This window comes from Tachypleus tridentatus, chromosome 6, assembly GCF_004210375.1.
Source record: "Tachypleus tridentatus isolate NWPU-2018 chromosome 6, ASM421037v1, whole genome shotgun sequence".
Lineage (NCBI taxonomy): Eukaryota > Metazoa > Arthropoda > Merostomata > Xiphosura > Limulidae > Tachypleus > Tachypleus tridentatus.
In genome coordinates, this window is record NC_134830.1 from 107,881,746 (window position 1) to 107,899,552 (window position 17,807).

At 33.3% G+C, this 17,807-nt stretch overlaps 1 protein-coding gene across 1 annotated transcript in view; it reads left to right on the top strand.

The window, feature by feature from the left end:
* The window catches only part of LOC143253265 (metabotropic glutamate receptor 3-like), an 80,479-nt gene that overhangs the window by 46,157 nt on the left and 16,515 nt on the right, over positions 1 to 17,807 (top strand). Inside the window, exons 2-5 of the mRNA XM_076506831.1 lie at positions 496 to 712; positions 10,721 to 10,853; positions 11,888 to 12,042; positions 14,213 to 14,341. Of these exons, the coding sequence (XP_076362946.1) occupies positions 496 to 712; positions 10,721 to 10,853; positions 11,888 to 12,042; positions 14,213 to 14,341 (634 nt within the window). The remainder of the gene's footprint in view (positions 1 to 495; positions 713 to 10,720; positions 10,854 to 11,887; positions 12,043 to 14,212; positions 14,342 to 17,807) is intronic.

The following is a 17,807-nucleotide window of genomic DNA, read 5'->3' on the forward strand; positions in this document are numbered from 1 at the left end:
CAGTAATTGGTTTCTTTTCTTTAAATTTTCTTTAAATAGGCAGATAGCCTGTTTTAACATGTTCAATCTTCTTTCGCGTTGTGTTTTAAAATGATTTTGGTTTTCACGAAATATTATACTAGCCCCAAAAACTCTTCTAGGTGTTTGATATTCAACAGTAGTTCGTTTACCAGTCAGTGGCTACTGTGTCCGTGATACTTACAATGACATATTATAAGTCTATGCATTCAAAATCCATTGTTATCCGCATGCTTCAGACAAGTATTAGTTTTCTATTGATACTGATTCTCTTACCACTTTAATATATCTGTAGCACATTTATTATAAGAAAAACTATTTAGAAATAAATATAAAGAATATCAGTGGTAGTTTTTGTTATATTTATAGACGTTTCTGGATGTAGTTGAACTGAAACGCACAATAACAACAACCAATACTCACAGCTTGAGATCCTTTAATGTTTTTCTTGTAAATAGTGTTTCCTTTTCTATTCAGATTCCACAGATAAGTTATGCATCAACCAGCACTGAACTCAGCGACAAAGCAAGATTTGGCTACTTTTCTAGAGTGGTTCCGCCTGATAACTTCCAAGCCCAAGCAATAGTAGATGTCATTCTAAAGTTACGTTGGAATTATGTTTCTACTGTGGCTATAGACGGCGACTACGGCGAAAAAGGCATTGAATATTTCAAGAAGCTAGCTCAAAAATCAGGTACAAACCTATATATAGTTGTATAAACGTCTTCTTACTTCAAATGTAAAATGAATTAAAGAAAGTCGTTGTAAGGAGACATTTATATATTAGAAGTTTCATGCCCACAGTCATCTAAATTCTTTAATGTAATTTTCCTTTACTTTTCTCGAAGTATAATCTCCAATATTCTTAAGTATAGGACTTTGAAGGGAAATTATGAAACCAGACTTTGTTATTATAATAAACACTTAGAGAAAACTACTATTTTGACTTAACTTTGGAGAAAGACTGATAATTTGATCTAACTTTACAGAAGAACTTCTACTTTATCTATCCTTCTGAAGAACTGATACTTTGACATGCTTTTACAAAAAAACTGCTATTTTGATCTAATTCTGTAGAAAAATTGCTATTTTTACCTAACTTTACCGAAGGACTGCTACGTGGAGGTATAACACCAACCCTTCTTTTATATCGTGTGGGAATGTTAACGTTGTGCATAAAGAAATGCAGCTAGTCCAAATAAACAAACTCTATAGCAGCGTTTCCCAAACCTTTCGAACTAGTTATCGGTTAATTTTTGTAATTTTTCATGAGGCCCAGCCTCCTCAAACACCTAATTAAATAGATCGCTAGGATATGGCTATGTCTTAACATAAAGCTGGAAACATTTGTTCTATCAATACCTTATCAATTATAAAATATACAGATGTTTTATAGTACTACTACGTAAAAAGAAATAAAAGAGATCGTGCTTCATTGTAATTCAATCTTAACATTAACTGTATATTTATTAATGCTCTTTTAAGAAATAAACTTACTTAATGAGAAGGATGATGCCATTTTTCATCACACAGCAACTTCAAATCGGAAGGAAAGAAGTTAATTTGATCCTCAAATTTCGCTCGACATTTAACCTGTTCTTGAAATAGTTTTTTTTTTTTAAACAACGTTGAGAAGCCTCATTCTTAGTTATAAGTCGTGACAAAGGGCATAAGAAATATCTCTGCTATTTTGTGTTAATTTTGGATATTAAGCACGACAGCTCAGCCAAAAATTAATTAATAAAACTTGAATAAAAGGGTCTTTCATTGCGATGTCACAGAACAGTTCTTTAACAGGATCAATTTCTGATTTCCTGAGTTGTTATCCTTCTCATTTTCCGTTTCAACAGTAAAAACGTTCCTGATCCACATTTTACTGCTGACAATTGGAGGAGAATATTCCTTCAAGCATGATTTTAGCCCAAAAATATGTTTTTCGATTTACGAGGAAATCTTATCTGGAATATTATTTTTTTCATCTTGGTTTTATATTTCCGTCAAAGTAGAGAAAGATTTATAATTTCTCTTCTCAACTCTGTGTACCTACAAGTTAATTATTTTTATAGCTACTTCTATCTTTTCCTGGACTTTAAAAATGTTTATGTTAGCATATTGTTAATTTAGATTTAACGCATTTAAGAAGCCAAAAATGTCACATAAACAGGCCACCTTAATTAACCAATGCAAATTATGAAGCCTGTCTCCAAATTCAAATATTGCATCTTTTGCTGATGGGGGATGTTTCTCCAAAAACAAGAAAACTTCATTGTTCATTTTGATGAGTCTTTCTAAGACATTTCCTTTTAATAACCACCGATCTTCACAGTGTAATAGGAGATGTTCGTCTTCACTTTCCAATTCTTTGCACAAAGCAGTAAAGGTTCTGGAATTCAACGAACTAGATTTTATATAGTTTATGAACTTAACACATTCTTGAATAGTTGGCTTCAAAAGTAAGGGCATTTTCTTCGTAGCTAACGTCTCTCTGTAAATGCTACAATGCACCCATTCACAGTCTCGGATCCTCTGGAAAAATGTATGGGAACTTATCATTGAGCGAGCACCATCAGTATTCAGTTCAACATATTATTTTTCTACTGAAAAGCACTACGAATTATAAAAGTATTGATTAAATTAAAATTTTCCAGCCGTTGTTCTTGTTGGAAGTGGTTTACAATACAATAAGTCTTCATGAACTGTCCTTATAGTCATATCTTACAAAGCATATTAAACTGGCATTATCTGCTATGTTTATACTTTCATCTACTTGTAATGAGAAAAGTTACTGCAGTGAACTCACCGTATAAGAGTTTCTTCAATATATTTCGCCATTTCCACAATTCTACCTTCACTGTATTATTAAACAGGGATAGTAAATTCAACTGATTTTCTTGTTTTTATAAACATGAGATGTAATTATTGTTACTGCAGGAAGTACTAATGTTTCACCAAGAGTCTGCGGATAACTTGTCTCGGCTAGTGTTCTCAAAACAAACTGATGCTTCTAGTACCGGCCACCAGCAACTTGTCTGCTGCCACTTGGCGCTACCAGACATAAGAGTCAGGTCTCGCATGCTTGTCAATTTCCATTAACAGAGTAAGCAAATTTAACATATTTGGAATAAAATTCCTAAAATTTTAGTGTTCAAGACCCGGTTAACTTGTATCAATAATTAGTCCTTTAATGTGAGAAAAAAAAAAAACCTCTTTGATCTTACCTGCAGAGAGACAGATCGGCTTGGACTCAGCAGGGGACGTGTCTATCTAACGTGTGGTTTAAATTTACGGTATCTTACAAAAATATCAAGGTTATCAACACCGTAGAACTTAATCTTAGGTTATTTGAATTGTACTAAGTGAGAACACCTTAATTCCTAATGTACTGAAGGTATAAAGGCAGCAGTCAACTTGTGAATTTCTATAGTTTTATAGCCTTAAGAACAAACATTTATATTTTCTTCCTGTTGTATTAGCTTAGTTAAAATACTGAGAAATCCAAGTTAGATGAAATGAAAATTTAAATTATAATGTGTTTGAAAATATTACTTTTATTAGAATATAGCTGTATTATCTGGTTTAATTACATCTTTCTTTAATATACAACAAGGACTTGGAGAAATTTTGGAAATGGTGGTTGCTAGTGAAATGGCTAAACTTAATTTATTTTTTTATTTTTCTGTAAACCAGCATTTTTTTCCATGGACCGGTACCGGCTCGAGAACCATACTTTGGGAAACGCTGTTCTATAGAAAAGATAAACACAAAAACTGGTTTTGACCAGAAACTATTTATTTTACTTTTCTCAATGCATTATTTCAAAACGTTTAGAAGTCAAACTTTGAAAAGAAATTACAGAATCAAGTTAATTTGGTCAGACTATGTTATTATAATAATCACTTACCAGAAACTAATGAAATAAATAACAAACTTGAATACTTTTACGTTGAAAGTTTCTTCATCTGATTTCAAGCTGGTGAACCAACGAGGATCTGTTGTAAAGTTTAACTATTATCTTTGTATATTAACACAACATCCAAGAAGTTCTGAGTGGACTTTTATGAGATGTGAAACAGGTCTTTTTGCCGAGAACTTCGAGGATTCTTTCTTCTTCTTGTTCAAAATAGATCATCAATATCCTATCAATAATTCACTGACTATTATCCTTCATCAGGGAGAACGTCACCAACAGGGTTAATTTCTACACCAAAATACCGCCTAGCACTTAATCATAAGATCACAATGCCCACTTGTGTTAATGTATATTTAAATTATAAACGAATAGTCACCGAAAATGTCCTGTATATGATATTGTACTATTTGTTTGTTTACTGAATTTTGCGCAAAGCTATTCAAGGGCTCACTGCGCTAGCTATCCTCAGTTTAAAAATAATAGTCTAGAAGGAAGACAGCTAGTCCACACCACCCACCGTCAGTATTAACTATTACATTATAATCCCCCATTTACCGAAAGTACGAGCATGTTCGGTGACGGAATTCGAACTCGCAACATGCAGATTGCGAGTTAACTGCCCTAACCACCAGGCCAGGCCAGGTCCGATAATGTACTGAGATTGTCTTTCAGGCAGGAACCTGTGAATTACTTGTAGCAAATAAAGCATTTAATCGACCGTTCTGTGATTTCTACAAAGTCCCAGCGCAGTTAACCTTGTTTGAAATCCTTAATGAACAATCTGTCTAATAGTGTGTGGACAACCTCCCAACAGTGAACATAAATACAACAATCCGTGATGGTGAGAAAACCCACTTGTAGAGAAAAATATATATGTAAAAATGGCTAGTAAGGATAGAGAAAACTCTATGTAGAGGTGCAAACAACGTTTCTACCTTCTTCAATCATCGTCAGGTTCACAAAGAAAAAAAGAGATAACTGACCGATAGCTGACCACATGTTTGAAGGCGGTTGTGTAATTGAGTGTAGGAATGTCGAGGACGTGCTGAGATGTTAGGTTATATTTATTGATATTGGTATAAATATGTTCCTTTGTATTGGTTTATTTTGGGCTTGAGTTGTTGTATAAGTAAGGCTTCTTTAATTTTGCGTTTGTTTGTTTGTTTCTTTATTTAGTATTTGGGTGTTTTCTATAGTTATGTTGTGTTTATTTTATTTGCAGTGTTCGAAAACGAAATTAAACCAGAGATTTACAGATTTATACAACGAAACCTAAACCAAATCAACACCAGGAATGACAGGGACAAAAAGATCTGTCACAACAAAAAACTAGAAAAACTAAGATGCAAACAACAGAAAAGACACCAACACGACAAACCGTTGACTAACCTCATAATTTACAAATCCGACCGACAATTAAACACAGACGAGATACATTTACTTAACGAAGGACTAAACTTCACAATAGCACCTCGGTACATTCCAACCTTAGAAATTCAAACATGTTTAGGAGATCTAGCCAGGAGACTTGTGATACTTTCCACAGAAAATAAAAACAACAAGAACACAACTGAAAACAACCAACAGAAAGAAGACAACTTCGACAACTCCATTGACATCCAACAGCCAAACTTCCTAGAAAAAAAATTAAAAATTTATATTTTCCAGAAACACTTAAAAACAACATCTTAAACGATTTTTCAAAGAATTTTTTTCACAAAACCATCAACATAATTTCACAAAACAGAAAACTAAAAAACAACCTTACAAAAAGAGACATTAATTCAATTAAAACCTAAGACAAGACGAAAACATAAAAATTCTAAAAGCAGATAAATGAAACGCTATAGTCATAATGAATTCGAATGAATACATCCCAAAAATGAAGAGCATCCTATCAGACATAGAAAAATATAAACTAATACACACAAATCCAACAGACACATGAAACGCAACTAAACAAAATACTACTAAAAATGAAAAAAGCCAACACAACAAAAACACTTTATTCCTACCTACACAAATATACGGCATTTCCAAACCTCATAAACCAGATTGTCTACAACTACCAATAATGTCCACATATGAATCGTTTAATTACAATCTTGGTAAATACATAGCATGGGCATTCTCCAAATATGTTACATCAGCCAGCTCGTTCACACTGGTACACTATACTGGTACAAATATGTAAACGACACGATTGCGGGATTCACATCTACAGAAAGCACACTTAATTTTTTCAATCACATTAACTCCATACATCCCAACATTAACTTCACATGTGAACAGGAAGAAAGCAATCAAATATCATTTCTTAACCTCAAAATTACAAGAACCGATACACAATTTAAAACAGGAATCTACCGACAAATCACCCATACTGGACTATACATTCCTTGGGACTCAGCACGTGAAACAAAACAAAAACTCAACATACTTAAAAACCAAATAAACACAGCCATAAAACTATGCTCACCAGATAAAATTAACGATGAATTAGACAAAATAAAAGAATACTTCATCAACATCAAAAAGTTTCCTCCACAAACCGTAGAAAACATTATACGCACACACCTAAAGAAAAAGCAAAATCAACAAACAAAAGTAAATATATCCCACGATTTAAAATGTCAGGAAACCATATACGGCTGTGTACCATATATTCCCGACATCAGCATAAAAATAACAAACATTTGGCAAAAACTAGTAACAAAATATGACATTCCAGTTAATACCAAATTTATTTAAAAACCAGGCACAAAACTAAGGTCTATACTGTGTAAAAAGTACACTGACAAACACAACACCAACATTATTTATAAAATGCAATGTGATAATTGCCATGACTTCTATATTGGAGAAACAAGTAGAAAAATTGAAACCAGATTAAAAAAACACAAAACGTGACCTTCACACGTTTTCGAACACTGCAAGTCCAGTAAACACAACATAACTATAGAAAACACCCAAATACTAAATAAAGAAACAAACAAACAAACGCAAAATTAAAGCCTTACTTATACAACAGCTCAAGTCCAAAATAAACCAATACAAAGGAACATCTTTATACCTATATTAGTAAATATAATCAAACATCTAAGCACGCCCTCTACACACAACCTCAATTACACAACCGCCTTCAAATATGTGGTCAGCTATCGGTAAGTTACCTTTTTTTTTCTTTGTGACCCTGACGATGACCGAAGAAGGTAGAAACGTTGTTCGCTCCTCTACATAGAGTTTTCTCTATCCATACCAGCCGTTTTTATATATATATAAATAGAACAAAATGAATTGTACTTATTCTGGTTTCCAGAGCTCTAACAATTTATCTTCGATCGAAGATCTTCGCTCGTTCTCCAGAATGTAATTCTATCACATAACCATTTTTAACGACGACCTAATATGATATAGTCGTCAAACAAGAAAATCAACAAGCAATAAAACCAGAATAAAAAAGTATACGTTAGGTTAACAGCATGACAAAACAACATTGCGTTGTGAAAGTAAGATGCATGAAAGTAATGACCTAAGAGTTTTAAGAATTACATGTAACTAAATACATTTATGAGTTGTATTATAGGTTGGTCCCTTTATTTTTTGTTGTCTAGTACATTATTGCTCTAATACCATTGAGTTTATCGTTGTGAAATGATTCGGGTTAATTTGAACCTTACTATAACTTTGATAACAAATCGATACTTTTAAGGTGATTGCCTGCTATAACTGTAATATATAATTTATAGTAATCTGAATACAGAGTTCATAAAAATTATAGCTATTTTAATTATATATGTTTATAGCGAACCACAACTGTACAACTTTAAAGGAAAAACTCTTGAAAGTAGCTGATATATTGTCGATTTCCGAAATACGGTTTGAAATTACATTGCTGCTAATCCTGAAGTAAGCAGCGTATTTAGACACGCTATCTTTTATTTGAATAATACTTTGTAAGTATATCTAGCAACAATTTCCTGCTTTAACAGGTAACGGAAGTGTTTGGCGTACAATACCTTATAGCTAGTTTCTATAGAACTTTCTACTTGAAATAATTTAAGGAACACAAGAACTATAGTTTTGACGTATGATTATGAAAGCTTGTTTTGAAACAAAATATCCGAATGTATTCCCTAAATATGGATATTACTAGATGTCTATTACTTTGTGAAAAGGGGGTAATACTAAGTTTTATTTTGTAAAATATAAGAATATTGTAAAACCATTTCAATTTCTCTCACCCATTTGAACATTATTAGAACAATTTAAAAAGATTGATGGATTATGACTGTATAGGTATTTAATTGAGTTTTTGTGTTACATTATGAATGAATGGTATCGGAAAAGGGGTTATATTTTCCAGAAAATCCCAATATATTTGAGGCCCTTTAATCTTTTATTTCTATACATTTCTTCATACTCTTCAAAACCGTAAATCGATCTCAAAAGAAATTTGGAGGCACGCTTTTCTTGACTATTTTCAAACACGAATTGTCTTCAAACAGCAAAATAAAATAAGTTATAGACTATGTGCCGAACATGCATTATCTCTTAACAAGTAAAAATCTTATAAAGTTAAAATAATTTATGTTCGAGTACATATCTAACAAAAGCATTAGTTCGAACACTGTTTATGTCCCGTCTAACTGTGTGCTGTTATACTTTTCTGCACGATCTTTTAAACAACAATAAATAACATTAAAGCCTGCCTCGGTATCACATTCAAATCGTACTAAACGCGTTGTTTAGTTTAAGAGGCCCGGCATAGCCAGGTTGGTTAAGGCGTTCGACTCCTAATCTGAGGGTCGCGGGTTCGAACCCGGTCGCACAAAAACATGCTCGCCCTTTCAGCCGTGAGGGCGTTATAATGTGAAACTCAATCCACTATTCGTTGGTAAAAAAGTAGCCCAAGAGTTGGCGGTAGGTGGTGATGAGTATCTGCCTTCCCTCTAGTCTTATACTGCTAAATTAGGGACAGCTAGCGCAGATAGCCCTCGAGTAGCTTTGAGCAAAATTCTAAAAACAAACAAACAATTTTAGTTTAATTAAAAATTAATATCATAGATTGAATAAAATTACCTTATAACTGGGTTTTAAATGGCAGGTAGCAATACCTTGCAGCCTTATATCACGAAATGTTTAAGTTTTAACTGTTTTGGAAAAGAGTTGAGTTTTTCTATTTTCTAATTGTTTTAAACATACAAGAAGATTCTGGATAAGTTAAGTACATGTTAAACACATCAAAGTAAAATGAGCAAATAGATGAGATTCAAAGAAACGAGATTTTATCCTAACACAAATAGGTTATTACTGTTACTTTAATTGTATTTAACGTCTTTTCTGTGTTCTAGTACTACAACTGGCTACTAGAGCGAATAGGAAGCGTGTTTACTTGATAAAGCCATCAGAAAAAAAATCGCTATACATAGCGCTGTTCAGTCAAATAAAAATCTTAGTGAAATATCTCACAGTCCTAAATTACCTGGTTCAGCGATCATTTTCAGTATAATTTCAAGATGTACAACAATTATCACCCTTTGAAATGAATACGACCTCAGTCCCGGCAACATGAAATAGGGTCAAACAAGCATGGAACTTACTAAGCAGTTCTAGTAGTGTGTTTGTTTCTAATAAAGTACAAAGATACACACTGAGCTATCTGCACACTGTTCACCACAGGTATCGAAACATCGATCCTAGCATTGGAAGTCCGTAGATATTGTGGTATGTATCCTCAGTCTGAGTTAAAGAATTGTTGCAGCCCGGCATGACCAGATGGTTAAGGCACTCGACTCGTAATCTGGGGGTCACGGGCTTGAATCCCCGTCACACCAAACATACTTGCCCTTTCAACGCTGGGTGCATTATAATGTGACAGTCAATCCCACTATTCGTTGGTAAAGGAGTGGCCCAAGAGTTGGCGGTAGGTGATGATGACTAGTTGCATTCCCTCTAGTCTTACATTGCTAAATTAGGGACGGCTAGCGCAAATAGCCGTCGTGTAGCTTTGCGCGAAATTCAAAAACAAACAAACCAAAGAATTGTTGCATATTTGCAGTCTCATACATCTTGTTTAAAAGGAGATAAACTAACTAGATGCAGAATAAGTTACAAAAAGTTTTAAAATTTACATACTACCGAAGAAAAATATTCTTTCCTTATTATAGAGTAGTGAAATTAGCAGTTATTTCAACTGCGACAGTGTTTCTTAATCTTCAGTTGTACCCCATTGGCCCGACGGTATCTGCGCGAGAAACCAGGTTTAGATACTCATGATGAACAAACCACAGATAGCCCATTGTGTAGCTAGCTTTGTGCTCAACTTTAAATAAACATTTTCAATCTTGCTGCTTATCCAAAAATTAAATTATTTAAGAAAGTCATAAACATGTGATTTTCTGAAGACTTAATATGTGATTATTATTCTATTTAATATTGTCTTTATTGAACTTCAACTTAAACCTTATTTGTTTTATTAAATACGAACATTCTAGAGAGTATGGTATTTATTTATTCCCTTTATTTCGTTACCATTCTTCAATCAGTAGTTTTAATGATGGAACATTTCAGTTTCCATAAAGACATGAGTCTGTAACATTAACGAATTATTTCTGAAAATGTTTTGAGAAACTTAGTGATGCTTCTCAAAGTCACACTTAAACTTGGTATACAAGAAGAAATAGTGCACAAAGTCGATAATCTGACGTAAAGATTACTCATAATACTTCAAACAAATATCTGTGCATCTTACTTTGCATGCGATTTACAAATGTATTGTAATTTGTCTAGGAATATGCATTGCAGTATCCGAAAAGATTTCCCGGAACTCCAAACCAAATGATTTTAGACAAATTATAAAGAAACTGAGTGAAAAGCCTCGAGCTCGTGGAGTGGTATTATTCGTAGACGAAGATAACTGTAGGTATGCATTGATTTATTATGTCTAGTATGTTATTAGTTACAATATAAATAAGCGCATTTTGCCTTTTTGTTTCTAAAGTATTGTTATTCGACCTTTAATATTGCGTAATGCAATTTTTAATGAATTATTTAAATAATACATAAAGGGGAGGTTTCACTTATATATTTTTTTCACAATCCTTCTGTTACAATTTCAACAATTATCTTCACGGGGTTCTGCCCACGTGCTCCCCAGTGGCACAGTGGTATGTCTGCAGACGTATACTGCTAGAAACCGGGTTTCGATATCCGTGTTGGGCAGAGCACAGATGCCTTTGTGTAGCTTTATGCATAATAACAAAGAAACAAACTGACTACGTGCCAGTGCCGAGCTCACTATTCTGAAATTCGGGAGGAAAAAAAGATGGCAAACAGGTGGGAGTTGGATTGGTCGTTGTTCAGCTCATAGCTATACAATGAGCTATCTGTGCTTTGCCCGCCGCAGCTATCGAAATCTGATTTTGAACATCGCAAGCGTGCAAACTTGCAATTGAGCCATTTGCTTGGAAGAACAAAAGCTTTTGCTTCTTTGTTTTGAGTTTCGCTCAAAGCTACTATGTGGAAGGAATTTTATGGAAGCTCCAGTAATAGATAATGTTTCTTGGGTGGGATTTCCTTCTGTATAGTTGCCTAGTAAACGAAGACATTCTATTCTAGGAAGTGTAACTTTTACTGAACATTTTTTTTTAAAGTTTACGTTAGGGAAAAAAAGAGAAATTTCACGAGTGGCATCTCCCTTTGATGTCGAGACTGCTGCATAATAACTGACCGTTAATTTCTCCCCAAAACGTATCTTTAATGTTTTGCGACGACAAATATATATTATTTGGATATTACTATAGCAATTTTTAAATCTTATACTCCACTGATTATGTCGTGCTACTTGTTAATGCATTGTATTTATTACCTTTGAATTGATAACTTCAAAAACAAATTAAATTATCTATTTACACTGATTTACTGTGAGAGAAATTATTCAATTATTTTATCTTACAGAAAATTGCTGGCGGCCACAGTTGAGTTGAACAAGGTAGGTCACTTTCTATGGATAGGAAGTGACAGTTGGGGAGCTAAAGTACATCCTGTCAGACACCAAGAAGTAGCAGCAGAGGGCGCTATAACAATTTTACCAAAAAGGAATGAAATAAAGGGTAACATATAGTTCATATATAGCTCTTCAAAAGTATTTTACAATAATATCGAAATTATTTAATATATTACAAGAAAACACCCTCATCAACCACAATAATTACAAATGACTTTCAAATCTGGAAGTATGTAACGTGTATTACGTATTATAATTTATTTTAGATGAGTATCCGATTTATTGTGTTACGTATGTTAACGCATTGCTAATTCAAATAATCGGAATTTTGAATTTGACTTTAGAAGTTAATATGTATTAAAGCTATGTTATTTGTCAAAAAAAAAGATGATAAACATAATTTTTTTGAACACAAATATATTTTAATATACAAACATAAAAACAATACAGTTTATAATAACGGTTATAACAAATTATGGTTTATATATAAGAGTTTCACAAAGTTACAAACACTACTGAGTTTTATATCCGGTCTACAAGTGAGTATTTTATCGTCGATTCAGGTGCATGACGACCAAATTAATTTTGAGTTGATATTGTCACACATCCCGCTTAATCTAGCAGCCCCCCCCCACTAGTACATCGGTATGTCTCCGGATTTACAACGCTCAAATCAGGGGTTCGATTCCCCTCGGTGGGCTGAGCAGATAGCCCTTTCTGGCTTTGCTATACGAAAAACACACACACTTAATCTAGCTAGCTATCTTGGTTGGCCTAACGCTATTTATAAGCTGACCTTTACCAATAGTAATAGTTGATGACCTCGTAGAAACGCTAACGTTCAAAGTTGATTCGCTGAAAATAAACGGTTTGTAGTCTCTGAAATATATAAACATTTCTAGTTTAATTCTGTAGCTGACCTAGAACAATACTACTCTTTGTATCTCGGCGCGTCGGTTTTTATATAGCAATCACACGAGTTTCTAGAATTTTCATCAAAGTACTCGACAATACCGTCGTTTGCTAGTATTACATACACACCTAATACCGTGTAGATTTTTACTCAAGAATTTTTTACGGATTTCGAAAACAAGCAGAACTTTCGCAATAGTCAACAGTATATGTCACATGCAAAAAAAACAAAAAAAAACTATAATGGAACAAACGTAGGTAATAAAATAAACGTATAACGTTACACGTGTACGATTACAAATTTATCACATATTTTCAGGTTTTACTAGCTACATTTTAATATTTCACCACCAATACAGTTAATACTTTTTTTTACAATAAATTGTCTTCATGATATTTCCAATACATTATTACATGCCTTACTTACACTACTTAAGGTCATTATTGTAGTTTAAAATATATCATTATGGTGATATTTCCATTAGATTATTGCTTGCGTTACATATACTAGTGTCATCTGTTGCAGTATACAAAGCGGGTGTGTTTGACTAAAGCACAAATTACTTTGGGGTTTTCAAGTTTAGTATGTCGAGAATATTTACTTACAATCTCATTGCTACTAACAAAAGAATTTAAATCGTGGTTCTTACCGAAAAATGTAAATCAAAAAAGAAAGAACTTGTGCAATACATCGCCGTGTCTTCAGCCTCAGCTATAATTGTGCATGTTTAATTCTTTTGTACCTCGAGTTATAATTGAAGCCTTCCCCTATTCAACCTAAGAGCTTTCAAATTTCGCGTCTCCCCAGAGGCAGTACTTTGGAATGCACTGAAGTGATGCGACACAGTACGTTAAAGTTTCAAGTAAACTCTCGAATTTCAAACAGAAAAGAGTAAAGAAAATCTGTAAACATAACGCAGACAGAAACTAGTTGATGAATTGTTATGCGGCAAACTAAATAACGTAGTTTAGAAAACACCGTCTAAAACTGGGTGGTTTGTTTGCATAAAAACTTCTAAAAATGCAGAATAACAATCAGAGCAAGAAGATATTGATTATTTGTTTCTAAACTATATGTTGTTGTGTGTATGAAGGGAGATGTGGGTGTTTCATAATTCAGTGGTTTGTAGATCTTCGCTATTGTCTGCATGCTGCATAGATTTATTGCTCTTTCATTTGTATTTAATATCTACTCACAGTTTCATATTTTGCAGCGTATACTTTTTTGCCCCAAAATAATTATCAATTACATCTGTACATTAAAATATTGCCATATCTCATAAAGTTGCTAGTCCTAATGAAGCCATGATATTTTTTATTGTTATCAGTTAATAAAATCTAAAAATGTGTGCATTTTTCTCTAGATTTTAACAACTATTTCAAAGCCTTGAGGCCTGAGAGTAATTTGAGAAATCCTTGGTTTAAACCGTTCTGGGAACAGCATTTCAAATGCAAATTTCAAAACGATTATACAGATATGGATCTTTGTACAGGTAAGCTCATTGTTAAAGTTATGCAATAAGCGAATTTGAAGTAGGAAGATTACTTTAGCTGTTAGTTAAATTGAATCCTCAGAAATGCGTCTCTCGGCATTTTTTTTTCATACGAATCTGATATAAGTACCATAATTATTATCATGACTTTTAAACTTAAAAAACAGCATCTTCTTTCAGTTCTGCGTATTGAATAAAAGCTTTCGTGTTATTGTTATTAAGATTACATAAAACTATTTCCAGTTATTCCAGTTAGTCAGTTATAAGGTCCTTTAGGGTTATAAACAGTGGATTCAATTACGCTTTACAGAAAATGGATCGTACCTTAGGCATAACAATAAAAAGTATTTGCATTTTTATTTATTGCTTGGGTATTTACTATTCACTTTGTTTTCTTAAATCTAATAACCGAGAGGATAAAACAAACTGTATTTTATCATATTCCTATCAGTTAAAATCAGCTCACAGTTGTGGGCGCGAAGTTGAGCAAAGTATTCTTCATTTGAGGTATTCTTAAAACTGTTATAAATGTTTCTTTTGTAATTCATACATCTTTCTACAGTTGGTAATATTTAAATAAGTAGGTTTCAGGTGCTAGAGAATAAGGGACAATAAAACATTTCATTTTTTTTACCTTTTTCCGTAGGCTCCCGTCCCTTTAAAGATTCATTTTATTGTAACACACTGATAATCACAAAAAAAAGTTTTACTAATTTTTTACCAAAGAAACTGCGTTTCACTACTTGAAGGTGATTCCTAATTTGCGTCCTATTTCTGAAAAAAAACAAAACCCTCTCGTATACTCTTAAGGCCATACGTATGCTATAAAATTTACGGCCAAATCCTAACATTCCAATATTTGATCAGATCAGCATAAAAATTAGAGATGGGTGTTGTTTACTAGCTGTCTTTCCTCTCGTCTATCAGTTCCAAATTAGAGACAGCGTTTCAAGGTAGCTGTGGTGTTGCTTTGTATGGAAATCTGATAGAAACAATCCTAATTAAACATTTAGATATGTCTTGATGAATAATTTAAGAGCTTTGAACATGCAGTACAAAAACCATGAGTCGCGTACATATTCGTAAGCATGCATAAAGATGTGGTATCATCAGAATAAATACACGAATACGGATCAATTTAATGTTAGTTTCTCTGAAAGCAGTTTTGAGAAGTAAATACATATTATTTATTTATAAAATGTGACTTGCATAACACTAGGTTATCGTTGAAATCTATTTAGATGTTCTTGTGTTAGGACATGCACACTCACTCACACATACACACATATATATTATGGATATGTGAATATATGGTTGTTTGTTTATTAGAAAAGATGGTTGTTGTTGTTTTTTAATTTCACGCAAAGCTACAAAGAGCAAACAGGTTTGGTGTGACGAGAATTCGAACCCGCGACCTTTAGATTACGAGTTGAGCGCCCTAACCACCTGGCCGCATTATTAGAGGAGCACGTTGGAGCAAGCACAAATAAAGAGTATTTTAGAAAATCAAGGAGTTTAAAAGATTTGTTTACTTTGTTGGAATTCGCTTAAAGCCAAATGAGGTGAGAAAATCTATCTGCATATATTATCCCCAACTTTAAATTGATAGACAAGAAGTTAAGCAACTATTCAGCATCGCCCACTGCGAACTCTTGAAATATTCTTGTCAGACTGAATAATAGGATTTGACAGTCACTGTTACAACACATACATGTCGAGCGTGATTATTATTATTTTGTTTTGTTTCTTGTGGTGCAGAACACGAATCAAGGAACTTCATATACATAGTCAGGGCTAGCGAAATGATGGGGGACCTTGGAGGCTTCCCCGCCCAGATTAAGCTCAGTGCTCCACGCTTTCAGATTTTTATGATAAATACAAATTTAGATCTAAATTTGAGCTATTGTTTATTTGTTTTTAAGCACTAAGCTACACAATATTTGTGATCTACCCACGGTAGGTATCGAAACACGAGTTTTAGCGCTTAAGGCTTCAGATTTGACATTACATTTAGCCATCGGAAGGAAATATAGTTAAATATGAACACAGTAGTAATAATAAGTAGCTCAATCGTAAAATTTTCTAATGCCGTAGTGATAATACAAATAATTACAGAATGTTTGTTTGTTTTGAATTTTGCGCAAAGCTACTCGAGGGCTATCTGCGCTAGCCGTCCCTAATTTAGCAGTGTAAGACTAGAGGGAAGTGCAACTAGTCATCACCACCCACCGCCAACTCGTGGGCTATTCTTTTACCAAGAAGAGTGGGATTGTCTGTTACATTATAACGCCCCCACGGCTGAAAGGGCGAGCATATTTAGTGCGACCGGGATTACGAGTCGAATGCCTTAACCCACTTGGCCATGCCGGGCCGTTACAGAAAGAACAGAGAAAAAAACTATGTTTTTAAAATTGAACCTTATTTCCATGTACAACAAATACCCATGTATTTACAGAAGTATGCCAGAAAATGTTTAAGAATATAGGAGTTGAAAATGATGTTAATTAGAAGACTTTAAATATCACAAATCTAATTGTTCCATTTGTAATTGGTTGGAACTGGCACAAGACCATGGAAATGAGAGTAATCTATACGGATTTTAAATGTTTTAAACGAGTTATAAAATAGAAAATGTACATCCTCTTGGCACGTGTTGGCACGTTTTTATAAAATATACTTCGTTATAAACTTTGTATATGAAATTAACAAATTAACCCACGGCTAAATTAATTAATTCGTTAACTTTTACGTTTTGGATATGTTGTCATCTTGCGTAAAGCAAATAAAAAAACTTAATGAACGCCTGCTTATCAGTGTGCACGAAAAAAAAAACATTAGCTCAAAGGTCAGGGCGTGTAATACATCTTTCAGACTAATTATTTTCAGAAAGCGATTTATTTTATAATGGTTTTGTTATTTTAATTAAATCCACATTTTTAACAAAGCAGTCTACCACTGCAACGGAAATCCACAGCTTTCTATTGAATTTGAATAAGTATTAAAATTGCTTAAGTAAAAAAGCCATGATTAAATTTCTAAAGACTGAACTTTGACCAGGCAGTAAAATCCTTACTTTCCTCAGATTCGAAAACCTAAGAAAGAATACAGATAAGTTTGAGGTGATTTATAGTTTCTAAGTCATAAAAGAAAATAGTTTGTGCTCAGTCTTTGGTATTGACTTTCGTGTTTAAATTAGATTGTGTACCAAAATTATTTTCTAATGAGTCTAAAACTTGTGATAAAAATATCGTAAACTGCAGATGTTTTTCATTAATGTTAGTTTTAATTTGTCAAATTGTGATTTGAAACCAGAAGCATGTACAAATGACATTCCGATTATATTTTTTGTCTTCCACAATCACTATCCATAAAGCCTTTCGTTCAATATCAAAACAAGCCATTCAGGTTGGACGATGAGACATAAAATATTCTCTGAAACGTTATTTATATATACAGTTTAGTACTT